The 27,675-nt window shown below is 33.5% G+C and overlaps 2 protein-coding genes across 5 annotated transcripts in view; one reads left to right on the plus strand and one right to left on the minus strand.

Annotated features, from left to right (window-relative positions):
• Positions 1-18,658, minus strand: part of LOC123317932 (NPC intracellular cholesterol transporter 1) — a 53,017-nt gene extending 34,359 nt beyond the window's left edge. For 2 of the 4 annotated variants that reach the window (XM_044904557.1, XM_044904560.1), the window contains exon 1: positions 18,315-18,658. In XM_044904557.1, coding sequence (XP_044760492.1) covers positions 18,315-18,374 — 60 coding nt within the window. In that variant the 5' untranslated portion in view covers positions 18,375-18,658. The remainder of the gene's footprint in view (positions 1-18,314) is intronic. The other 2 variants (XM_044904559.1, XM_044904558.1) reach the window with 1 other exon arrangement.
• A 2,501-nt stretch (positions 18,659-21,159) lies between these two features.
• On the plus strand, positions 21,160-27,309 carry LOC123316423 (FAS-associated factor 2). Its single transcript, XM_044902493.1, has 7 exons — positions 21,160-21,512; positions 21,678-21,930; positions 22,116-22,299; positions 22,632-22,901; positions 23,462-23,603; positions 26,271-26,444; positions 26,758-27,309. Exons 1-7 carry the CDS (start codon positions 21,366-21,368, stop codon positions 26,935-26,937), a joined length of 1,350 nt encoding a protein of 449 aa, XP_044758428.1. The 5' UTR covers positions 21,160-21,365; the 3' UTR covers positions 26,938-27,309.
• Positions 27,310-27,675: the final 366 nt, after the last annotated feature.

Below are 27,675 nucleotides of genomic sequence, written 5' to 3' on the forward strand. Positions count from 1 at the left end.
AACTCGATAAAAAATTTAACGCTTGTGGAAATACCTATACTCTAGACCTAGAGTCTAGATACTTAGGTAAATGTTTCAGGGACTCTAGGATCGGTATCCCAACCATGCTATTGGTCTACAATGTTTTCAGAGCAATGTTTGGTTTCATCTTTCTAGATATGTATATGTATTGTCAAAATATGAGAAGGTGGACTAGCCAATACGGTTGATTCCATCAACTGAGCTAATTGATTGAAAACTATTACCAGACATTTAAGGACTACCGAAGTTCAATTGCGATTAATTATTGTAATTGATGCAAGTTCAATTCTCGACCGAATCAGAAAAAGGACAGTTCGAGACATCTATAAATAGATGAAAGTAAACCAATCTTTCATTGATGAGTTCATGTCTCGATTCAAGCGACTTATTCATTCGCACTAATAATGAAGTACAAATAATACACTGTCTGTCAATTTTACCATTCAATGAGGTGGATGTGATTTGTTCTTATTTGCATTTTATAAGTTCGGGCCTATTCATGATAATTCTCATGTGTTACAGGATGTTTCACTAATCAACTCCATATTCAATGAACTTCAGGACTACTTAGTGCCATAAGAAGTGGCATTAAATCTTCAATTTGATTTTTTGGTAAGGTTCTATAAGAAAAAAATGAAACGATAATATTTGATAAAGAATTTTATTAACATTTTATAAAACGAAAGAAAATTACAAATATATTTGGACATCCGGTAGCTCTCTACAGGACTAGAGTTAAGCAAATTATTAATATCTATCTTCTTCCAAGCTTGAACTTATTAGATTAACTGTGCCAGCGTGTGTGGTGGAGGATGTTACAAAGTCATCATAAAATTTATGTTCGATGGGATCAAAATCCTGTGAAAAGCTAGTTCATCGAGCAATATGGGAATTGACGTCATCGTGATGGAAAAGGACCTGTAGAAGGTAGTAGTTTGTATGTTGAAAAACATAAAATAAACATAACGCACAACTGTTGTCGACTACTACAGGCTCTAGCTCAAACCATTTTCAATAGCCCTGTGTACAGTGCGTCCGCAAGGAGAACACCTTTAACTTATATGCTAAACTATAGGAAATACAAAAAAATTTAAAACAGTCTTCAATAATTTAATAATACAAACTGGCTAACTCATGTGTTAATGGGTATCATTACAATGTGTATGAAAAAGGGGAATCATGAGCTATGCTATAAGTTATGGACTAGGAAAATCTCACAGAAATAATAGCCTGGCATGATTTGAACATATACAGATATACAGGGTGTTTTCAAAGGTTTTCAAAGGCTTTTTCTATACAAGGTAAAAATCATCAAAATAAGCCGTTTAACCAAAAATTGTCTATATCAAACATCCAAGATGGCTGAGCCAAAACCTCTAGAAGTTCGACAAAATTTCATTGAAGTACGAGACTGTGGAAGGTGACTCCGGTATCGCAAAAACGAAACAAAACATGAACATATGGCTGGACAATGGTTCAGTACCAAGTTCATCGGATTAGATGCATCAGGTCACTTTTGAGAGAATCATAATTGTTGTATCGTGCAATTTAGGGTGAAAAAATGTAGAAAATCGATGCAGTTTCTTGAAAGTGCTTATGTTAGTTATGTTGGAAAAGTGCTATGATGTTTCCACATTTCCCATTTCTACGACGATTGTTGGAATGTTTTAACAAGAAGATTTTGATGCCTATTGTGAAAAAAAATCGTGAATAATTTAGACGAATTTTATAGGTGACATTTTGAAGCATTATTCTATTTTTTACACTTGTGTCCTAAGTCTCTTCTGTGAGTTGGTATCGAAATGAGCCATTTCATAAAATCGTGTAAGTTACTAAAAAATAATGAGAGCAATTCAGCAATCCTAAGTTTCCATTTTCATTACCACGTAAATAAAGAACTAACCAATATCCTAAAGGAAACCACATGGTCGAATCAGGAGATAAGTTTTTTCACACTGCTTTGCGATAATTCAACTAACAAACGGTCTAGGGTCGTATTAGGATCTATTTCAGTGATCATTTTCAATTTTTTTTCAACTTTACCATTTTGAAAGTTTTGAATAGGTGATTTTTGGTAAAACGCTTCGTTTTGACCAGTTCTACCTTCTGTTGAAAAAAAAGCCTCACCTTCAAATACACCCTGTATATGATGTGAAAAATACTTCTATACAAAGATAAAATGTTTCCTCCTATCCTATGGAGAAAACATTTGTCTTTAAGTACTTTGTATATAAATATATGTACACATACATATTTTCGAATCATACCAGAAATAGTATAGCTCGTTATTCCCCTTATTTACACACTTTTTATAAGTATTCCGTAACTTTTGTAGAGCCCTGAGGATGAAAAAATATATTTTCGAAACATCGGCTAACTAACAATTTCCTGCTTTTTAATCCTAACACCACCAATCTGTAATTTCTGATATAATTTTTGGATCACTTCAGATTGTATTATTTTCATAACTGAACTGGGAAATGGTGTATTTTTATTCCTGTCCCGATGAGAGTCTTTGAAAACGCATAGGTATAATCATGCCATCCTAAAATATGACGAAGCTGTCATATTTCCCTCATCGACAACTGCATCCTGCGGTTATCTTAATCCTTTCGAATAACGCAAATTGCCAAAAATAACATTTGGTTAGCGGGCAGAATATACGAATTCTATTTCAAACATGATTTCCAAATCTTGCGTGACGGTTCGAAGTCATTGAAAAAATACAATAAAATACTGATGAATCACTTCTCGGGCCAAATTCCCGAGATTAAAAACTTCCAGGAACCGAATCGCATAAAGAGACGTTATCTACACACACATTCTGTTATTTTCACGTAATCTCTCAGGAGACCACCATTTCTCAAGATTGTGGAAATAACGTGAAACGTGAAGTACAAAAGATGTGGAAATATGCAAAATAATTTCCATATAAAGCAAATATTAAAAAAAACTGTTTTTTTAACACTTTCGAACTTGAACTAGCTAACAAATTCAAATCAAAACTTGACCATTGGGCGTAGAAAAAAATTCAAAGTAAAATATGAATGAAGACATTGTTTTTAATAGGGTGATACAGGGTAAGCGTTTGACACGTACAAATATTTTAATAGTAGATTCTTGACGTCAAAACACTTTTTTCATTTAACTTTTTTCCGAATCGGCTAGGTTTGAAAGATAGATGAGTTTGTTGGAAAACCATAAAAAATTGTTATTAATTAATTTCGGAATATAGTTTTTCATTTATTTGATGAATTTTTTCGAACACAAGATATTAACCACATCTTCCAGTTTTCTCATTTTGGCCATTATTACGTACAATAAAAATGCCAAAAATTCAAAGAACCCAACTGTTGAAACTAAGTTGGACGCCTTTTAATGAATATTTGGACGTTTTGTAAATTAAAAGTATTCTTCATATTTTCTCGTATAATGCGCCGTTCAAAAATAAAAAATATTTGGGTATTTTGACCGAATACAACTCTTTTTAAAATTTTTAAAAGATTCGCAGATGTGTAGTGTCACAGATTTTGCTAGTTGGCTAAATATTTTTATCAGGGCCGAATTGGAAAAAATGTTATAGGAAAAAAGTGATATAGAATATACTGTTAAAATATTTGTATGCGTCAAAAACTCACCCTGTATAGGCAATATCCCGAAGAATACCCGATTTACAATTGATATTCCAAAATTAAGTCGATTGCTTGCCAAAAAATAGTATGAGCTTTCATATAAATTTTTTAGAAAACTGAAAACTGACAGAAAAGATAGTGAGCAGACATTCTATGGAAGAAAGAGGGCCAGCAAAAAAAATTTATACTCCATTCACTTTTATTTTAGCACTCGGTTGGCCCTGGAAATTTGACACATTTCACTCTATATAGTACGAAAATGTGGGGTTATGAAACTTGTCAAAACATTTTTGGGTTTTAAATCAACGCTATGTTGCCCGTTCTACGTAAAAGTTTCTGTTATTACGTATTTTATCACAATGTCGAATCTCTTCGGAAAATATGTGACGAACATAATTGAAGTTTATACAAACTGATTGAAGGCATACCAAATCCAGTTATTTGCATGGAAAATACAAGAGATCAGTATAATATCATAATATGCACTAGCTTGAGGAGAGTTAATGTTCGTTATCTTCTTTGGCTAAAGTTTGAATACGTGTTACATCAGTTGTAGATTTCAAAAATATTAACCCGAAGATGAAATGCATATGATGCATAAGTAAAAAGATACCAAACTTCACCTTCGAACAAATATTTCACATGAATAAACATTTAACAGGACAACTGGCGCGTAGTTGTGGCTGTTCATCTTAATACATTGAAATAATAATAATAATTAGGTATTTATTGGTACCTTAAGACATTTACAATGTAGAGGACAAGTCAAATGAAAAATAGAAAAATCAATTTTCGGGAACTTATTCTACGATGACATTAAACAAAAATCCTGTAGTAAACTTTACGCGTTAATTAACTCAAACATAAAATTCTCAAATGCCAACACTTTTTTGGATCTCCCAATAGAATGAAATTCTTTGTCATCCTCTTCATTCACAATCTTTCCGAATTTCCGATTGTGGAAATATTCAGCTCTAAAAAAAGTAGTTCAGATTTAGATGAAACATTATAAAAATTCTCCTACATTGACTATGTTCGCTACCGTCTGACGTATTGTGGATTTTAAAATATCAGGGTATAACTATTTGAATGACCGGACCTGAATTCTAAATAGCACTTCCTGAAACCCTGTCTCTTTTTTCAATCACTTTCGGCATTTTCGTAATAAAAGTTGATATTAGTTGTGGCAACGGCGTTATGACATTAACGATATTTCATGAGTGAGAACCTTACTCCGTTCTAGTTACACAAAACAAGAAAATTATTTCATGGCCAACCGACTGCTAAAATAAATGTGAATGGAGTATAGGTGTTCTCCTAGAATGTCAGCATATCTATCTGCCTACTAGGTTAAATAAAATCCAGCCTATACGATTCATAGTAGATACCTGTTGAAGAATTATTATTGTTGCAATATTATTACAAGATCTTATTTGTTCAAAATTAATCAAACTATCATAAATTATTTTCTCAATGGTAGTATAAGATTGAGATAAAAAGTTTTTTCGGAACAAATTTTAGGGGTGGCTTCATGTACCACACATAGCAAAGCATTACACGGGGTGTCCCAAATTTGATACTCACTGAGGGCATCTCAAAAACTGTAGGAGTTGGAGAAAAAATGCTCAAAGACACCTGAACTCTTCTTTTGAAATGATGAAAAAATTTTCCTGCATAGTTAAGGAGGTTTTCTTGCACCCTTTACTGTACTTAACAAAAAGGGGTGTATAAAAAACCCCTAACAACCAATCTATCGATTTCTTGAACAAAAAGTTAGGGTTGCTATAAAAAAGTCAACCACCCTCACCTCTCGAAGAGGGAGGGTGATAAACTCCCCAATTATACATGAAAAGTTGTGATTTAAAATAAAAATTGACCTGTGAGTGCATTTTTCTACAAAACACTAATACCGAAGATATGAATTGTGTGCGATACTTTTTACCCACTCTGTATTAAAACAAACCAGTTATCTGAGCAAATTCTCCACGTCATTATCATGAACCACCTTAATACTCGATTACGACCAAATAGACAATAAAATTAGTCACTATTTGCTAGAGGTCGATGTCGTAAAAACAGAACGATGTGTTTATTCGAACTATATTTTCCAGAATTTTCCAAGAAACCGCGAGTCATCAACATGCTAGGTCGAAAAAATGTTCGTCATACAATGTAGCCGTCCGGTTAGAAATAAATAAAATGATTGTAGCATAATCGACTCTTTGATTTTTCCATTCCACATTCTATTTAGACCGTCTGTTATTGAAGGCGAAGGTCACAAATCAATTAACGGCAGAGCTCGATGGGAATATGGAATTGATTTTTGTTTCTGGGTGAAATTCACGTTTATTCTCCATTGGTGTATGTGAATGGTGCTCCAAGTCCTATTACGTGGGAATTATTAACAAGCACGGTAGACTGTAATTTCCAGTTCGAGCACATTTCACTAAATGATAGGGATGGACAAAAAAATTACGATGGTTCCAAACATCGATGGTACAGCTTTCGAAACATCGACGTCGACTAGTTGAATAATTTGATAATAAAAATCTTTGATAAAACAAGCTTTCATTTAGATACTCTAAAAAAATAATATACAAGAAATGAGTTCTTGTATTTTTCTAAATTAAGCCATCAAGAGTCATAAGGACCATATTTTGATTGTGTAATGAGTAAAAATACGGCTTTCCACATGGTGTATGCGAGGATATATTGAGAAATTCTTAGCCTACTGTAGAACCAAACTAAATTTCAATGTCAAAATATTTTATTACTCAACATATTCTCCTCTTAATTGGATACATTTATTACAGCGAACCTGCAACGTCTCTAGACCTTTCAAAAAAAAATGTTTCTTCTTGCTCTGCAGAACCAGACCACCACAGCTTTTATAACCTCCTAGTTGGAAGAAAATTTACGACCTTTTAAACTTTTTTCAGTTGAGGAAAGAGATGATAGTCGAATGGAGCCAAATCTGGTGAATAAGGGGGGGGTTCTAGTAATTCAAACCCTAAATCACAAATTTTTGCATGGCAACATGAAATTTGTGTGGAGGGGCGTTGTCCTGCAAAAACAAAACATAGCTTTCTGCGTCTTTTCTCTTTAATTTTTTCCCGTAGAGTGGTCAGTAATGTCGAATAGTATAATCTCCGGTTATTGTTCTACCCTTATCCAAAAAATCAATCATGATTACTCCATGGCAATCCCAAAAAACTGTAGCAAGAACTTTTCCAGCAGATTTTTGGACACAAAACTTCTTAGGTCTTGGAGAACCAGAGTGTTGCCATTCCATCGATTGTTGCTTTGTTTCTGGAGCTTAGAAATGTACCCAAGTCTCATCCATAGTAACAATTCGGTTTAAGAAGTCTACATCGTTTTCAAATCGAGCACACATCGAACGCGATGCTTCTACCCTTGCAAGCTTTTGGTCAACATTCAAACATTTGTTGATCCATTTTTCAGCAATTTTTCTCATGTCCAAATTGACGTGAACTATATGATGAACGCGTTCGTATGAAATATTCAGTGCCTCAGATATCCGTTTAAGCCCAATTCTGACGGTCTGATAAAATTATGTCATGAACTGCATCGATATTTTCGGGGATTGACACAGAAACTGGCCTTCCCGATCGGTCATCATCTTCAATGGAAAATTTACCACTTTTGAAGCTTGCAGTCCAATTTTTCACGGTCGCATACGAAGGACATTGATCACCAAGGGTATTAAGCATATCTTCGTAAATCTGCTTACCTCTTAACCCTTTTGAATACAGGTACTCGATCATGGCTCGATACTCCAAATTTTCGATTTTCACAATTTCGGTGGACATCTTTCTTTTAATTCATTGCGTAACACTGGTTTACTTTTTTAATTTAAACTTCACACAGACACTTCTGATGAGTTATTGTTCGTTGCTATGGTAACGCAATATTTTTTTTATGCATAGAATTGGTCTAGGCTAACTAGATATCAATAAATTCTCGTACAACAATACTAAAAAATTGATTCGAGTGCAAATAGTTTCCTCTTGCATGTCCACTTTTTTTAAATTTTTTTATAAATATATTATGACACACAGTACAAGAAAAGTATAAAAGCGCAGAATATCCACCATCAAGATAATATAATGATATAATTCCATAGCCTACTTGAAGACGATTTTCAATTGCGATGAAGCTATCGATGTTAGCCACCCCTATTGAACAAAGTTTCACTGACACCAATTGAACTGGAAAAATAATATTTAATTCAGCAGAAGATTGGGATGTAACGGCCATTTAGTCACGCTATAAAAGCTATTTTACTTACTACACTGCAGAGGAAGAGAATTCTTAGAAAAACACGCTTTATAGGCAATATTAATTATGCGCATTTCAAAGCGAATAAAGCAGTTTTTATTCATGTTAAGCGTTGAAAAAAATTCGTAGCCAAATCCGAAAAGCCACAGAAACAAACTGATTACGAGACATTTTTTGCCACAAAAAAACTGAACCAGGAATTCAAAAATGATTTTTAGTTTTTAATATCCCAATATGCTTCATAGCAATAAATAAATAGTGAGTTTTCAAGGAAACTTCTGATGCCTCTACCTCAGAAAACAAAGCATTTTCGGGGAAATCTTTTAAAGCAAACTGTCATCATTTTTTCATGCAGAATCACCCCCTGAGATCTGTCGCACTTATTCATCAATACCCTGTATAACAATAGAATAATATATATAAGAAACCTCAACTCTACATACAACTGATTACATTTGATCATTGAGCATTGTTTACACTATCGGTGTGATTATTTCATAATTATCATAAGTTTTAGATAATGGTGAAAAAATGATTCATATCCTCATAAAACAGTCCTAGAAATGAGAAGTATTGTTTATCAACATGACCGAATTATCTTCTCGTATTCTATGTACATTGATTCGAAACATTCTCTGAAACCTCGCAGGGTTTGTCAAAAGAATAAGAGAACCCTTGATATTATTAACCAACAAGAATAGCTTCTAATTTGTTAACACTTTTTCAGTAACTATTGAGTTGCCAGTATGTGCTCCAAAGAGATATAAGTAGATATATTTGAATTGAGAAAAACCTATACGGCGAAACATTATTTCCATATAACCAATCTTGAACACTTGAAATGAGAAAGACTATATTGCCTTAGGGGCATCAAAGTCAAATGATCAGCATAAATTTTGGATTCTTGGAAAAAACCTTCAGGTAGCTTGTTGATTTTCCGAACAGCAAAACAGATCTATTAGTTGACTATTTGAAATCAACAAACTTGAAAAAAACAATAGAGGAATAAAAAGTGAAGTACGATAGACCAACGTTTTTTTATTACAAGAGTGTTTTTGTTAGCAACTATTTATAACATATTGGAGTACAAGGACCTATTGTTTTTTCTTGGATTTTTCAAGAAATACAAATGAATCATACCAAAATGACTCCGGCTAATTGTTCAACAGAATGTTTGTGAATAATATTACTTGTTTAATATGTGTATACAGAAAGATTTAATAGTATTATACAGATTGGCCCACATAAAAGATAAAACGGTCAACATTTCAGGTGTTATTTCATTATAAGCTAACGTTGTTGGTGATGATGTTTTCATCACACCTGAAGTCGAACAAAATGTGGGTAAAACAGTCAATAAGAATAAAATGGCAGCCTAAAAACAAATGATGAACAATGCCTCTAACACCAAAGCAACTCTACAAGAATCTGTGGAGACTGCTGCAAAATGGTAAGTCTTCTCCCATGTTTGATAGCATTTAAATCTCGTGAACGAGATGGCCACAGAGGCGATCTATACTCAGAGGAAGAACTGAGATGATTCATCTTCTTCTGTCTGTTATGGCAGTAAAATTTGAAGAGTCTGCAATTTTCACAATAGGTGACAAAGCTACGTATTTTCATTCTACACAATATACATTTAGTGTATTCAATTTCCATCCTAATGGTTTCATCTTGAGTGTTATCGTGAAAGATTCAAGCTTTTCGAAGAACATGTTGAAATTTTCATGAATCTAATATGTACTTAAAAAAAAGATACAGTTTGACTTGAGGATCTGGTAAACCCAGTCTATTGCTATGTTATGTATATTTAGATTCCAATCATTTCCGATTTCACATGAGTGGATTAATAAGTAGGTAGGTATCAACCTATTATGAGAGTGAAGCAATATTCACTTAAGTAAATATAAACATGCTTTGAAATCGCTCAAACTCAAGTAGATCAATGGTTTGAAGTCAAGTGTTTCCGATATTCTTATCTAATTGTTCTCATTTTAAAATGCAGCAGGTACTCGTTCGACTGATGACCAATGAAGCCATTGGAGGTGTTCAAGATGATGTATAGAACCTGTCCTTGCAATTTCATTGACACGATTAATGAGCACTAGATTTTTTCCAACAGTAATATAATTATAGTTAACGCTCGACAAAAATCGACATCATGTATAAACTCATGAAAAGTAAATTATATGAGTTTGGGAAAAATTTTAATAAAGGTAGAACAAGTAAAGTTCAATCATTATGCTTCTGTTGTGTTTTATTGTAATTCGAGGCAGACTTGTGATCACACACGAAGGTATGTGCCTACCCTCCAATTAACCTTTCCTATTAGCTTTGGGGCCAAACTGAAAACACTTACAACAATATTGAACATATCTCCATATGTAACCCTTGAAGATGAATGATGCATTAATCAATTATAACTTGCCCCAGTCTATTTTCTGCTCCACCTTCGCGATTTCTATTGATACTATAGATTCCTCTGATCGACCCTTAACCTTTACAGTTTTGTGATAGGTGGTGGCAAAATGTAGAAGCACTGGAACTGTATGTAAATCTCAAAAACGATGTTAACGTCATTCACGACTGAGTAAGGTGAGAAAAGTATATTGCACTACAAGAGACAAAAAATAAGCGGTTATAACCAGATGAAAAATCTAAAGAAATTTAATAAAATTAAATGAAACTACTTAAAATTGAGCCTACAGAATAGAGCCCTATAGAATAGAGCCCCATAGAATTGAGCCCTATAGAATAAAGCCTTATAGAATAGAGCCTGGAATCGCTTTCCTACTAGTGAAAATGCTGCATGTACAGGGTGGGCAAAATTGGTGATACCTGAATTACAACTTTTTAACACAACGAGAAAGAGAAAAATGAATGTACCATTCATGTCGTACTTTTTTGAGACACTAATAATGCCATCAACTGCAACTGCATTTCTTCTTTTGTTTTTGAGTTATAGGCCAAAATTCAAATTTGGGCTATTTCAACTTTGGTCATTATCTCCGTTTCTGTTTTGTGTTAGGATGTTGAAATGAAGACACAATACAAGACACTTTTTGATAGCAATCCATTGGCGTACTATGATTTTTTCCTACAGGTTTATTTGCTGAGCTATAACATAAAGTAGTTTGAAATGACTAAGAAAGAATCGCCATTTTTTTACCGTTTCAGAAATATATTATACTCAGTATATATTATACCTCAGTCTTTCTAAGTCATTTTAAACTACTGTTTTCATAAGAAAAAATACATCTTTATGTTATAGCTCAGCAAATATACCTGTTGGAAAAAATCATAGTACGCCACTGGATTGCTATCAAAAAAGTGTCTGTATAATGTTTTCATTTCAACATCCTAGCTTAAACAGAAACGGAGATAATGACCAAAGTTGAAATTTTAATTTTGACCTATAATTCGAAAATAAAAGAAGATAGAGTAATGCAGTTGATGGCATTATTAGTTTCTCGAAAATGACGACCGTAGTGTGCCATGCATTTTCCCCAATCTCGTTGGGTTGAAAGAGTTGTAATTCGGGTATCACCAATTTTGCCCACCCTGTACACATGAGGGTGGAAAAGCAAGAGCTATAACACTCGAACAAGATCGGCTAACACGGTTAACTGCAATACGAAATCACTTCTTCAGAGCATCCCCGATTATTAGCTCATTCCGGCAAGCTACCGATAGGATAGTTTCTGGTCAAACAATAGGTTGAATAGCTTCGATTTGAGGGTAAGAAGATCCACCAGGCGGTTGAGTAGGGAGCAGCTGAGTTCGAGGAGTGTTTTGGAAGGCATTTGTTTTAATGGGAGCACAGATTTAGATTTTTTTAGATCAACGATGATCTTTGTGGGAGATGCGCATAACGAAAGATGACCTTAGAAAAATTCCCAAAAAGATGGGGTGAGTTGAAAATTCCTATTCATCAAGATGAGGTCAGAAATTCGTCAAGACCGAACGGTTGCACCGAGAACGATGAAATTTCAAGATTTATTAATAGTAGAGTTGATCTTCGAGAATATATACAAACTGACAAAGAAACTGCAACACCCAGAAGGAGCTGTTTAAATTTTAAATTTTTTTTGGTAAAACATATATAGTATAGCAAGGAGTAAATGATTAAAATTTGGAAAAAAATCGTGAAGGTTTTTTGAAATAAACATTTTTTGTTACCTAAATATTGTAGTCGTTTTTTGCAATTTTTTAAATTTTACAACAAACCAGCTGTTCGAGGAGATCCAATGTCGATGTTTAGTTGTTGTTAAAATGCCTAGAGAACGGGTACGCGGAATTTATCGCTAGCTAAGTGAATTTGAACGAGGTCGAATTATTGGTTTACGGGAGGCGGGGTTATTATTTCGAGAAATCGCTAACAGTACGAGCAGAAATCCAACTACTGTTATGAGATGTTGTCAAGCGTGATTCGATAATGCCCAAAATCAAAGAAGAGTAAGCACCAGACGTCGAAGGGGCACAAATGAAGTTCAAGATCGGCGTCTAAAACTTATGGCCATTAGAGACCGATTTGCGACAACTCGATCTTTGGCTGATGAGTGGTTAGGAGAACAAGGCCATCCTGTAACTGTTCGAACAGTTTACCGCCGTATAAGGTCTTTTGGACTGCAGCATTATCGACACCATCTTGTGTTACCTCTTACGGTTGAGCCTCGCCGGTAACGATTACAGTGGTGCAGAGAACGACAACATTGGAATGTGGAATGGCATCAGGTCGTCTTTTCTGAAGAATCTCGATTCTCCTTGGGTGCACATGATGGCCGAAGAAGGGTAAGACGACGTCGAGGAGAAAGATGTGAACTTCATTTTGATGTTGAGCGTCATGTACACCGGAGAGTAGGCCTTATGGTATGGGGTGCTACTGCACATGGAAGTAAGTCACATTTAGTCTTTATTCTAGATAACATGACAGCGCTGCGTTACCTTCCAGAAAGAGTGGAGTTCTCCGTTACCTTAACCGGCTTGAGAATCCAATATTTCAGCAAGATAAGTTATAGAGCATGTTTGGGACATCATGGGTAGAAGGCTTGGAAATTTACCCCAGCACCCACGGACTTTGGCGGCTCTGAGACATGAAGTACAGGCAGCTTGGGATAGTATACCTCAAGTCCTCAAGAAGAAATAGACCATCTTCTTGCATCAATGTCAAGACGTGTTGGGGAGTGTATAGATAACCGCGGTGGACAAACACATTATTAAGAAATTTAATAAAAAATTTTGTAAACCCTTAATTTTTTTTCTTCAAATTTAAATCATTTACTGATTATTAATATACTATCATGTTTTACCAAAAAAACAGCTCCTTCTAGGTGTTGCAGTTTCTTCGTCAGTTAGTATAATTATGGCCTCCCCAAAATCACTCCTGGATCCACTTCAATTTTTGAGCGGTGTAGATCGAAAAAGCCTTGTGTCGAGCCGTGGTGAAGACGATTTAAAACTTTACTTCAAAGGCCCTTATTTAGGAAGGAAGTAAAGCAGCTCTAGAGAAGCGCGAAGAAACTTCACTGAAACCGCACGTTATATGAAACGCCAAATGCAGGCTGCATAATCGAACCAGCTCGACAAGTAATCGAGTGCGGTTTGAAGGACCTGATAGAACCACTTTTATATCATTATAAAGGGATTATTCTAGAGAGTGATTGGCTTTTAATCTATAATCCCGAAGTGACAAATTTTCACAAATAATAAATTTGAATTGGATTGGGTTTATGCCCCACCTTGTGCAATTCTCATGATTTTCACATATTTGTTTAGTTTTCATTTTGAGTTTAAACTTGTCAATGGTCTGCTGTATCACTACCTACATGCATTCATCCGGTAAATTAAAATTGATAATATCGAGAGATATTTTTAATATGATAACTAGAGAGGCCAACCAATAATGAGAGTAACTTTTGTTGTCTTATATTATATATATTTTTAACTTTTAAATTTGCTCGGTGTTGTTGATTTTGTGAATGTCATTTATTAGTTGATATCTTTGACATTCTTGTAGTTTATATTCTGATTTGTGTTTACATCTCGGTTTACATCATTGATAAGTTTATCTAAGGATGTATCGTTTCTTCTAGTGCCCTGAGGAAGATTTTAAATAAATCGAAACGTCGGCTTTTTATTGACTGTGTTTCTCGCAAAAACAAATCTGTGATCCTCTAAACCACTTAAATACTATATGATAAATTTGAAATACGACAATTTCTGAAGGGCTAATATAATTTTTTACCCCTGCAATACAATTGCTCTGTGTATCTCATAAAATGATGATGCTCAAAATTGCTAATAATCTGAAAAACATCATTGTTGAGCTATGTACTAAATATGAACTCGATCGGACCTGTACTTTTAGAAATATTAGAATTTTTCTTTCTAAGGGCCAAGAAGCATGAGATGAGTCCAGTACATGGATGGGTGACCATTCTGGTTACGAATTTCAACAGAGCTCTGACTTTACTTCACGTTTTCGCTCAAATTTGGAAAGTGAAACGAAAAAAAATGCAAATGTTTTTAGACTAGCTTTATTTGTTCCTTATTTCCATGGGTGTAAACTGAAATTTCTGACAGTAATAAGACGGTTTGGAGAAAAGAATCACCTTGACGCTTACATCTGTCCCTTTCTTGTATTTTCGCCCCCATATATTGGAAAAAATCATTGAATATGCAACAAAGGCTCATAACGGCATCTGTGTCAAGGTTCCAGAATAATTGTAAGTTTGCTCCCCAAGTTACAATGAAAAGAATGAATCAATAAATATCTACAAGATACCTAAAAGCAACCCCCATGGCCTTGTATCGCCATGAAATATATCGTAATGCATAACGAATAATAAAAGAAAATCATGAAAAGATATTAACAGCCTTTGTCAAACAATAAGTATTAATCTAAAAATCGTTCATTGATTCACAAAATGTAGGTGAGCGATACTCACAAAACTAATGATTTTTACACAATTTCGGCGATATCCCAATACTATATCAGTAGTATTGTTCGAGTTGCGGTGAATTATATCATTTTTATCAATGACTAAACTCTCGAAAAATTCGACAAATTTTATCCATTTCTTATCCTATTGAATGAGAGGTTTTACTATAAATAATCGCAACAAAATCAGAGTTTATTCATGAGTACAGAGAAAACCCAATACACCTCAATAAATTTTAAAGCACGTCACTTTAGTCCTGAATAAAAATAGGTAGCAAAAAAAAACGAGAATCTGTCGAATAAAAATTTTAAGAATAAGGATTAAATAAGAAGATCTCAAGACATGATCAAGTTTACACATGAAGAATTATTATTTCTGCTTGACGGATATTTTAAGAGATGCCTGCATTTATTTCAACTTCTTATTATTACTCCTTGCGTTTTTTCATGAGTTTCGAATTTTTGGTTATGCCCAAGTATCGCCTTCAGAGTATAGCTTAAACTTGAAGGGATCGACCAACTTTACTAACCTAGCTATGTGTTGTGAAAGATCCAAATTTTTATTACTCAGTAAATTACCAACCTAATTAAATATTGAGTATTTTAATTGGGGCGATATAAAATCTCAATTTTACGACTCCAGCACTAGCAGTTTTTAAAAGATGATTTTTATGAGATGTATTTCTCGTTAATTCTCAGACATTAAATTGAGCTGGTTGAGGCCAAAAGATAGGCGTATAGTATGGAGATTGAGTTTTGTCGAATTACACTTTTTTTCGTAACATTTACCTCCGCTCGTTTTCTGGTTTTCAGCCAACAGCTGATCGTATTTTGCAATTACTTTTTTTGATGATGATTTAAAAATTGATTGAAGTGATGACTACAATCACAGTCAAGAAAGTTAAGATTGTAGATATCGATACAAATAAAAGTGAAAATCATAGGAATTTTATATCCCCCTATTGTGAGAGGCAATTGTAACATCCAATTCTGTTTAAAATACAAAAAAAAAGTATTGGGTCTTCTTCTAATAATTTCTTTTCTTGTCTCAATACTACCTGTCAGAAAAAATACCCATAACTCAACAAATGCTTTTTGCCGACTGAATAAAATAATATCCTTATCATTTGCTGAGAATTTTTCATGAATGATGAATTTGAGTTTTTAAGTTCTGAATCTGAAAAAACAGCCACAAATGATATGATGCAAGCTAAGCGCTACTTTCACAGAACACCAACTTTCAGAATTTCATAGCCTACTTCAACTTGAATTCTTATAAACGCTCATTTTGTCGTGTAATCAAGTTTTTGGCATTCCTTAATCGGATCGCATTCGATAAAACCATTCGAATCGATTTTCAAAGAGAACAAAGACACCTTGGTAAAAAATTCTAATTCGGATTCCGAAATGCTAAACCCAAATTGAGATCGCATAGGTATCGAAAGTTCAAAAGAAAAATAACATTTGCAAAAATCACTGAAGATAATCCGAAATCATTATAAATAAACATTCATTCAAATTGAAACAGCTTATTTGAAATTAAGATTTAATCGATACGATTCTCAAGATTAAAAATAGGTAAACGAATTTGTATTTGATTCGAAAAGCGACATAAGTAATATTAATTTTTTCGAGTGCCCCAGACACTCATGAATTATTGAATGATAATGGTAATAGTACAATTAGGATTTTCAACGATATACATAATATTTTCATTATTTATTAACCTTTCATCTAGCGAGAGTTCATCAAAATTTCTCAAGTAGATCATGCAATATTCACAAAATATTTTCTCAGGTTAAATGTAGAGCTCAATTTGTCTTATCATAAGAATTTATCACAGAAAATTTGGCATATCCTTCGAACTAAATAAAATTAAAAAAGTGTGAAAGATCCAAAAAGGACTTATTAAAAAAATTAGCTCATTGAGTTATAATTCATGACTCTTAGTAGGAATTTCAAACAGAATTTACAACTAAATAAATGGCAGTTATAATTTGAAAATTCAATTGCTTGAATCTGAAGTGATTTCATGATCTCAATGATATGATAAAGCTAGAGAATGTTGCAATATGAATAAATCAGAGAAATAATCATTTTCAATTCCTCATGAAATTGAAAAAATGTTGATGGAAACGTTCAGCTTGTACTTTTTTTAAAGAAGACTGACTTTGATCCATATATTTTCAGAGTTGATAAATTAAGGCCAATTTTTCGAATGATTTTATTTCATCAATTATACCTATATAAAAAACATTTGGTACTGCACCGAGTACTGCACGTTTTCTTCATATCTGATTCAGGAGCCATGTTTCTTGATGACTGAAAAACACATTAAATTTCCTCCACATATATTATGTTGGAGCATTTCAGGAATTGATTTCCACTGGTCAATGTTGAATACATTCGTGAGAAGGTGGACTGGTGGAATATCATTCAGGAGTTTAACTTTTCAATTACTTATAGAGGTGTAGTAATGAATGAAATATTTTGTTAGTTCTTCACAACTAATCAACCAATTCACGAGGTTTTTAAAGTCATACATTGTACGAAGAAATTGCACACAGTCTTATTACAATAAAGCTCTAATTTTCATTGTTTTTAAAAAAAATATTTCCTCAAGATTTTTATCCAGAGCGCCGAATAAGTACTATGAAAAGTTTCCGGCTCCCATTCATATTGGGGCACCCTGTATACTTCAGATCACATAGTTATCTATGAATAACATTTAGATATTATATCAATGAACTTATTTGAAGACAACCTTCTTGACAATGATTCAACCCTCTGACTAAAGCAAATTACTTTTAAAATATATTTAATTGAAGTGTTTGATGGTAGGTGCTCAAAAGAAATTCTAGATTTTCCCTGACTATATTTCATTTACAATGAATATTACCTTTCAAAGTTCAATAGAAGGTAAATATATACATTTATCGAAAAATGCAAACAAGTAGTAACAGCATGTTTATAAATCTTAAAACAATATTGAAGAATATGGATATAATGTTGATTACCCAATTTTAATGAGCGAAAAGCAGAGGGAAAGCGTTCATTAGAGTGTAAAAAAATCGAGATTTTTTCCACAAATTCTGCCTATAACATTCAAATTATAAATTCTCTGCAATGATGCTACATTTCTCATATATAGATATAAAATTTTGATGGAAAAATTGAATCTGATCAATAGGTACTTATTAACATTCATTTTATAGAATCATTTTTCATCAAAAACAGAAGAGAAAAACAAATTTGGTATTCTTTGGGCCAAGTTAGAATACCATTCATTCGGAAATAATAAATGATTGGTTCACTTTCTCAAAATAAAATCTGAATGGTTGGAAAGGAAAACAAGGGCGTGCGAAATTCAGGAATTTCGGAAAATTCAACATTACGAAAAATTGATCTGTCAACTGACTCACCTTGTGGAATGTAGCAATCAGTACACAAGAAATCACAAATAATGTTCTTAACGTATACATTTTTCCGATTAATAAGTGTTTTACTGCGTTCTGGGAATTGAGTTTTCTACCTGACAATTCATTAGATTAAAACGTAAGAAAACACCTAACTGATACAGGGTTTTTGGTAGATTTTTGGTCTTGTTATGAGTGTCATCCCAAACACTACTGAAACTTTCGTCACTTCGATTTTCGCGAAATATCATCAAACATATTTTTCTCCCTACTACGTACGTACAGGTAGGAGTTGAAAATGTTAATGTCAAATTTATCGAAGATCTGTGATTCTTTATAACCTAACTAAGCGACTGCGTCGAAGACGTCAGAATCTTTGCAGTAACTGTCATAACATGCAGATCGATTAAAGTAGTTCAAATGCAGAAAGATGCAGATGCAGATGCGTAATTGTCAGATCTCTTTTCTTTCTTCTAACAAAGAAATTTCAATACAGGAAAAAAATAGAGGTCGGAGGTCGGAAATGCAATGAAATGAGTCCGTTATGGTTGATTCAGAAAATTTCCTCATGGGGACATGTGGACTATACAGGGTGTTTTCTAATTGAATGTCAATATTTATGGGGGTGATTTTTGGGCCCATTTTAAGAAAAAACTTCATATGAACATATGTCCTGATGAACGTCTTATCTTATGAGATACTGGTGGTAAAGTTTTCAAAAATGAATCATTTATTATCAATATCTACAATACCACTTCAAATATTTCGATCAAATTTGTCATACATGTATACTATGAATCAAGAGGCATTTTTTAATGTATCACTTTTTTCTTAATTTCCACCAGTGGCGTTCGTACGTAATATGACCTACCTATTTTGGCAGACATTGATGGTACGCCACAGATTTTTAATGAAATAAAAATTATTTTTGAAATGCCCCATGATTAATACCAAAATTCACTTGACTTCTTTTAATCCGATTCACGGTTTCCGCTTAAAAAAATTAAAACCGTTTCTCTGCATGATCATAACAATATCCTTAACACATACATATGACAATACCACCATGCAGAGACATACGTAAATTTTATTTTTTTTTTGGTGAAACCCGTCGGACTAAAAAAATTCAAAAGATCAAAATTGCTCATGTCAGTGGCGTGCCACTGTCTGTCTAAACAATACTACCCTGTATCTAAGATGTCTAAAACTCTGGTGTATTCACTGATTCGATTTTGTTTTTAATTTCGTGGGGATATGGGATCAGTTTCGTTTTTTCCACTGTAGGTAGCGCTGTTTAGAATTTGACAGAGCATTGTCATTTGATATTTGAAAATAACGACGTACGAATATGTTGTATTTATAAGCGATTATTGGTGTGTGAAAATGTATTAGTTTCGGGAAAGGGGTGTAGAACATTCATTTATTCAACATGTCGTTCAGTAAGTTCAGTTTTCCATATGGACAATCAAGAGCTACAGCTAAGAATTCGGTGTTGTTGGAATTTGAAGCAGAACCAAATCAGATGAACGAACATTCGAGACCGATATAGCTAAGTTTTATGGAAACTTCAGCAATATTTCAAAGAAACTGTATTGGAAATACGTAATGTGAATTGTGAGCATGTATTGAGAATCTATTCGAGTCTGTTACTTCAAATATTTTTCCTGAGTAGATATAGTGAAAATTTCCTTTCCGTCAACTGAATATATTGGATATTTGACCAATTAACTGTGTTTTATTAAAATCATATTGAATTACCCTCCTCACGAATTCAAGTTGTCAAGCGGAAATTATCTTGAAGAAGAACAGTAAATCCTCATTCGAACCCTTATTTGATAGTGTTGAAATATTGACAGATTTGTTTTTTCAACGAAAATTGAACTGTAAAGCACAAATATTCCTTAACAGCTGACAAAATGTACCAGTTCAGGTTCATATTTTGAACTCTTTGGACGTTGATCGACATTCGATATCAACGCAAAACAAAACAAAACAAAACGAGAGAGTATCATTGGACTTCCTTTGGTAGAACAAGGATAGAACGAAGCAAATGACATGGTGGCGCCGCCACGAAACTGATCCCATATCCCCGATTTTCTGAAATGTTGATGCTTGCAAAAAGTGACAAGTGCACACACCAGTGTTTTAGACATCTTACCTGTATCTCAAAAGGTAAGACGTTTAGAACATATGTTCATATAAAGTTTTCTTCTTAAATTGGCCCAAAAATCACCCCTATCAATATTGACATTCAATTACGGAACACCCTGTATACTAGTTAACTCCGATCGAAAAAAGAATTCAAAATCATAATCAGGTGGACACAAAGAGTTGTCTCTTGGTAAACATTATTTTATAAAAAATTATTATTGTATATCGCAAATCCATTATGAGGAATATTTCAACAAGGCGTCGTGTGTCTATATAGAATATGGGAGACAGAATAATGACTCCCTCCCTACAAACTCCTTGTTCACCTTAGCAAAATGTTCGAATGTACACTGTACAGTATTGAAAAAATATAATATTAACCCACTATTAAAACACTATTACTACGCCTATGCCCTATGCAAAGCAAGCATCATTTTGCGACGATGCCACATCCATAAGAGATGAATAAATTTCAGGATTTCGAAGAAGGGTTACAACTTTGTTTCTGCAAAGATTAGGTCTGACTCTTTAGTTCTAATGTCCAGAAAAATCTGTGCCAAACTGCAGAATTTTTGAATATGAACAAAGACTGAATTAAAAAATAGGGCATATTCAGAATGTTGATTTCTGAACGCAGATTCTGGAGTAAATTCTAGTATTTCTGTGACTGAAAATGTCAACATATGACCAGAGTTGTCTCTGACGTATGTGTACATCTGTGATCTGTGAAAATACAAAAAGTTCGGGTGACATATGTGTTTTTTATTAGAAACTGGATATTCAAGAAGTTTCGTTATTCCGCCTAATTTCCTGTAAATAGCTTAATGTCCTAAGTAATTATAGTATTTATAGGAAAATATCTTGAAGTCAATTTAATGTGATTGTGTATTGTCTTTCCCGTACACAATGGCAATGGACTTTATGAGAGATAATGCAAGTCTTGGACTGACGACTGATCAGACAGAAAAAGTACTGCAATTTCAAGATCTGACCGGCATAGAAGACATCACCGTCTGTAGAGATGTCCTTCAAAGACACCAGTGGAATCTTGAGGTGAATCTTTATAGCTTAATGATTTTCCGTTTATTGAAATGCATATATTCCCATAGTCTATGCACTCCTTGCTCTAATGTTTTCGATTTTGCAAGATGAGGTACTAGAAAGTCTAAAATTTTCATTTTGTTCGTAGTATTAATAAATTTTTTCATCTAATTCAAGGTGGCAGTACAAGAACAACTCAATATGAGGGAGGGAAGGCCATCTGTGTATGCTTCTGAGAGTAGACCTCCAGCTGTAGTAACTGACCATCTAGGACAACACATATATTACACTCCTCCTTCAGATGGATCAGGTAGTGGTTTGCGAGGTTTCATTCAGAACTTGGTGGGATTTTTTTATAACATTTGTTACAATACCATAATAACATTCCTGCAATTGGGACAAAGACTTCTAGGTATTGAAAACCAAAGACGTAAGTATAATTTATTTAAGTCTTTATGTTATGCTTTTACTTTTATTCTTATTGAAAAGGGTATTTCAATTTCAATCCAATAAATTAAATATGATACACTGATTTGGGTCAAAATACCCTTTCTGGTCAGGAATTTATTTGTCTACCATAGTAGCTCTAATAGATATTACTTGACTTTCTCTTAGGAGTGGAACCCATTCAAGAAGTAATGGAATTCATTCAGGAGTATAATGAAAAAGTCTGTAATTCACATCCTGTATTTTATCAGGGTACATTCTCTCAAGTTCTAAATGACGCAAAAAGAGAATTGCGCTTCCTACTAGTATACTTGCACAATAGTTCCTACACAGAAGCAGAAAGATTCTGTAGGTAAGAGATTTTGTTGTAAAAGTTTGTTATCACAATGCTAGTCCAGAAGACTAAAAATGATGACATACATGTTTGTTTGTTCACCATCAAACATTGGGGTTTGTCTCTAGAGAAGTATATTAGTACATATTATTCATATACTTTTTAAAAAAAAATTCTCACTCTGCATTGAATTTCAGGTGCTATGTTCAGTGGGCTGTTCAAAAAACAAAAACAAAAAATATGTATATGAAAGGCCCATTCTATTTTTTTGAAAAAGACTTACCCCTCAAATTTATTCGTAACTATTCGTTTACACCCTGTATAATTGTGGGGAAATTTGTGTTTTCCAGGGAAACTTTGAGCAATGCCGAAGTTATCACATATGTAAATACACAATTCATGTATTGGGCTTGTAATGTCGATTCTCAAGAAGGAAGAAGGGTCAAGGGAGTAGTCAGGGTATCGGCATTTCCATCTGTCAGCGTGTTGGTCTTGAAAGAAGGCCGAATGACCGTGGTTGGTAGGGTTGAGGGTTTTCACGATAGTAGTACGCTACTCCATCGTTTGAGAACTATCGTTTCCGATTTTGAGGTCAACCTGATCCAGGCACGAACGCAAAGGTGAGTTGTTTTCCTATAACTCAATTTCGACCTGAATAGTGGGCTTCAAAGTTAACTTGCATATCAAAAGATATACATTTATCAATACTTCAATTTTCATATATGAAAAAATTATTTTTTATTAAGGATATCTGTAAGATGTGATATTCTATACTTAAGTGGTTTTATAATACATGTGCACTTTTACTTCCAAACCCCTCGATTATGGTTTTGCAACTTCTCCTATTGAATCATTACAAAATTTAAATTTTCTCCTTTATCAAGCTAAAATTCTGTGATGCAAGAGTTATTTGACAATGTGTCAGTTGAATTATATTTGGATGAAAATTTGTTGTTTTTTCTCAAGAAAGGTATTATTATTTAATGGATAATAAGCTGCACCAAAGTACCAGTACAAATCAGTTGGTAGAAATTTATCATTTTGTCAATATTTTTCAAAAATTTTATAGTCATCAACTGAGAAGGGTAGTGATGCATAATGTATCTCACATACCTAAGAGAATAAATAAATATGATAACTAATCGTGATAACTTGCTGAAAATCCAAATGAAATTTTCAGATTTGAAGCAAGTTTGAATCGATCTATCAGAGCTACACAGGATGAAGCATACCAAGAATCATTGAGGGCAGATCAAGAAAAGGAACGTCGTCGCGAAGAGGAACGCAGGGTTCAACAGGAACAAGAACGGCAGTTGGCATTAGTGAGTGAAATTAACAATTCTTTCTCTTTGCGAACATGCTAGAAAAACCTCAAATCAATTCAGGTATTTTAACTTGCTGATTGTGAGTTTGATCTGTGAATTTTTCAAATTCTCTGCAGAAACTTTCTAAATTATGTAATTTTAAATAGCTTTGTTCCTCATGTCTACAATGGCAATAATGACCTACAAACTGAGTTCTCTTTACATGAGACATGAACTTGTCCTAAAACAGAAAGGATTGACCCTTGAATTACATGGAACAACTGATTAGGGCACTTACAACTGTCAATTGTCAAAGAATGAGGTTATATCTTGTTTACTAAATAGGAAGTTGATGATTTTCAAGAAGCAGTCTTTTTTATCTAATCAACATTACCAATCCGTTGTCCTTTATTAACTACATGATTTGTAATCTTTGTTGCCAAATGGTAAAATAGAAACGAAGCCCTTTAAATTTTAAATCGCCATTATATATACAGGGTGTTTTCAAAGGTGAGGCTTTTTTTTTGACAGAAGGTAGAACTCATCAAAATAAGTCGTTTAATCAAAAATTGTCTATATAAAATATCCAAGATGGCTGAGCTACAACCCCTAGAAGTAGACAACATTTCATTGAATTTCAAGTACGGGACTGTGGAAGGTGACTCCGGCATCGCAAAAACGAAACAAAACATGAACATAAGGCTGGACATGAATGGTTCAGTACCAAGTTCATTGGATTAAATGCATCAGGTCACTTTTGAGAGAATCATAATTGTTGTATTTTGCAATTTAGGGTGAAAAAAAATGTGGAAAATCGAGGCAGTTTCTTGAATGTGCTTATGTTAGTTATGTCGAAAAAATGCTATGATGTTTCCCCATTTCATCCCATTTTTATGACGACTGTTGGAATGTTCGAACAAGAAGATTGTGATGCCCATTATGAAAAAATTCGTGAATAATTTAGACGAATTTTATTGGGGAGATTTTGAAGTATTATTCTATTTTTTACACTTGTGTCCTGAGTCTCTTCTGTCAGTTGGTTTCGAAATGAGCCATTTCATAAAATCGTATAAGTTACTATAAAATAATGAGAACAATTCAGCAATCCTAAGTTTCTATTTTCATTACCACGTCAATATCGAAAAAGCCAATATCCTAAACGAAACCACATGGTTGAATCAGAAGATAAGTTTTTCCCACTGCTTTGCAATAATTCAGCTAACAAACGGTCTAGGGTCATATTAGGATCTATTTCAGTAATCATTTTCAATTTTTTCTTCTATTTTGTCATTTTGAAAGTTTTTTATAGGTGATTTTTGGTGAAACGCTTCATTTAGACCAGATCTACCTTCTGTTAAAAGAAAAGCCTCACCTTCAAATACACCCTGTATATACAGGGTGAGTCTTTGATTCGTACAAATATTTCAACAGTAAATTCTTGAGGTCCAAAGAAACACTTTTTTCCTTGACCACTTTTTCGGAATCGTTTTTCGTGGGGGCGTTTTGTACAATAAAAATATTCCTCATATTTTCTCGTATAATGCGCTGTTTTCGAGTAATTCGCGTTCAAAAATTGAAAAGTATCTGTGAAATTTGGGAAATTGGGTACTTTGGCTGGATAAAACTGTTTAAAGTACCCACAGATGTGTAGTATCACAGATTCAGCTAGTTATTCTGAAGGTTGTTTTGCCAGAGTTTCTTTCGACCTCAGGAATCTACTGTTAAAATATTTGTATGAGTCAAGACTCACCCAGATATTTTTTTTTGAGTACTTAAATTCAGTTTTTCAAAGAAAAGGTTTAAATGATGTAACTAAAAACGGAATTATATGAATTTCACTTATATGTTACAACCACAACAGGTTTTGCTATCACCAATAGCATTTTCAGGTGGGTGAAAGTAAAATGCACTGGTTTAACAACTCATGTTAGTGAAAATCATATAATTCTGTTTTCTGCATTCAAGAGATATGCCTAACTTGCATCGTACTGGTACAATCAAAGGGAATGGGCAAGTTTCCTAAAACTCCAAAACCGAATTTGAGATTATTTATGGAAAGCCTTTTCAACTAGTTATCCAACACGTAAAAGATTCGCTTCAAAATTCAGACATTTCAGAAATACACCCTTCGAAACTTCGACTATGTAAAGCTTGTGACGTAGAATGCCTTTATTAAAGTATAGTAATTTTTGTTAATTCGACAACACTGGAACCGATCAAGAAGATATCCACAGATTACAAAAAATTGTTTCTGTAATCTGTGTCTTTACCTTCTTAAAACCGATGACATTTTGTGTCATTGTGTGTTTTTATTGTCAAATGTGATCATCAAACTTGATATTCATTACGTCTATGGTGATCAGAAAACTTTCATGACCATTACTGACACAAATGGGCGTTGCCGGATTGTAAAAATGACGTAGAATGTTCACAAGATCACTTCTGAAATCAGAATTTTCGTAGTCGAATACAGACAAAATGCAATATGTTAAAATTCGAAAAAAATATATTTCGAGATATTTGAGTTATAAGAATTTTTGTGACATATATTTTGAAAATTAGGAAAATACCCCATTGGTGTGAAAATTATCAGCAATAAATAAAACCAGTTTTCTCCTGTTCTCGCCGTTTTTTCCGTATTCTGCCAATTGTAAATTTGGGCATGAGCAATACTTTATTTTGCAGCAAAAACAGGCCGAGGAAGAACGTCGTGAGAGCATAGCCAAAGAAAAAGTAGAATCCGTCAGTAAAGTACCAAATGAACCGGATCCAACTGACCCCGATTCAGTACATGTTGTGTTCAAATTACCCTGTGGCCTAAGATTGGATAGGAGATTCCTCAAAACGCATTCCTTAGAGGTGAGAGGATCATTTAACTATATACAATTTTTTTTTCTTATATAGTAATCTAGAAAAGGGTCATGTGAAGAAAACATCAGAGGCTGTCAAATCAAGAAAGTTCAATGAAATTTTATGCTCCATAAAATTTTCAATCTTCCATTATTCTTTTCAAAATTGACAGTGGAAAGTGTAAGGTGTCGAATAACACTCAATGAAGTTCCAAATAGCTAATACCTGCAAAGAAATTTGTTACCATTGTTGGGGAAAAAGATGACAAATAGAACAAATCCATTGTTGATAGAATTATATTTCATTGGAGGTTTCCTTACAGGTAGTATTTTACTTTGTCTTCTGTCATCCAAAAGCTCCAGATTCATTCGAAATTACTACAAACTTCCCTAAGCGTGTACTGAACTGTAGGCCTAAATTTCCTGGAGAAAAAGTATTAACTATTGAAGAAGCCGGTCTGAGAAATAAAGAGGTTCTTTTCATCAATGATCTCGATGCATAAAATTCGATTTTATGATTGAAAAACAAGAAGTTGAACACGCTTCTCAGATCAACTGTTTTCGTCTTTGTTTATTGAAAATATAATATTTCTGCGAACTTGCGGAAGAGAAAATCGCCTTTCATGTGTGAATATTCACGAGGAAAGTTGTGATTAAGATTGATGTCGCTGTGAATCTGTAAATATCCAAAATTGTTTTTTTGTTTGTTGTTTAAAATTTCAAATGTGACATGGTGATTGGAAAGTGAATTGTATGTTCATCCTAATTCTTAAGCTATCTTAAATGGGAATGTAAAGTTGGGTTATGCTAGAGAGGTATCGAAAGAAAATTGAAAAAATATATTTATTGAGGGGTATACAGGGTGTGAACTAAGTGAAAACGAGGCCTAATTCATGTCAAAAAATTTTTGAGACCATAAGTAATTATTGTTTTCCAATGTCAATTTCAATGGAAACTATTTTTAAATTAACTTTTTCGTTCCTCTTGCTTCGAATTTGAGTAGTAATAATTTAATTATGGAAAAAGTAGATTTACACTAGGCTGGTAGTGGCGTGAAAATTTTCAATGTCAAAATTCTTTTTTTATGATTAATGAATATGAAAAGAAAAAAAGTTGTTTTCTGCTTTTGAATTGCGAAATTAAAATCTGTTTTGAAAATTCCTGCTTTATTTACGCCCTGTATGTTTTGACTGAATTGTGTATTATGAATTCTAAAAATAACGTTTCTTGAAAGTCAAGAA

Source organism: Coccinella septempunctata, chromosome 7 (genome assembly GCF_907165205.1).
Source record: "Coccinella septempunctata chromosome 7, icCocSept1.1, whole genome shotgun sequence".
Taxonomy (NCBI): domain Eukaryota; kingdom Metazoa; phylum Arthropoda; class Insecta; order Coleoptera; family Coccinellidae; genus Coccinella; species Coccinella septempunctata.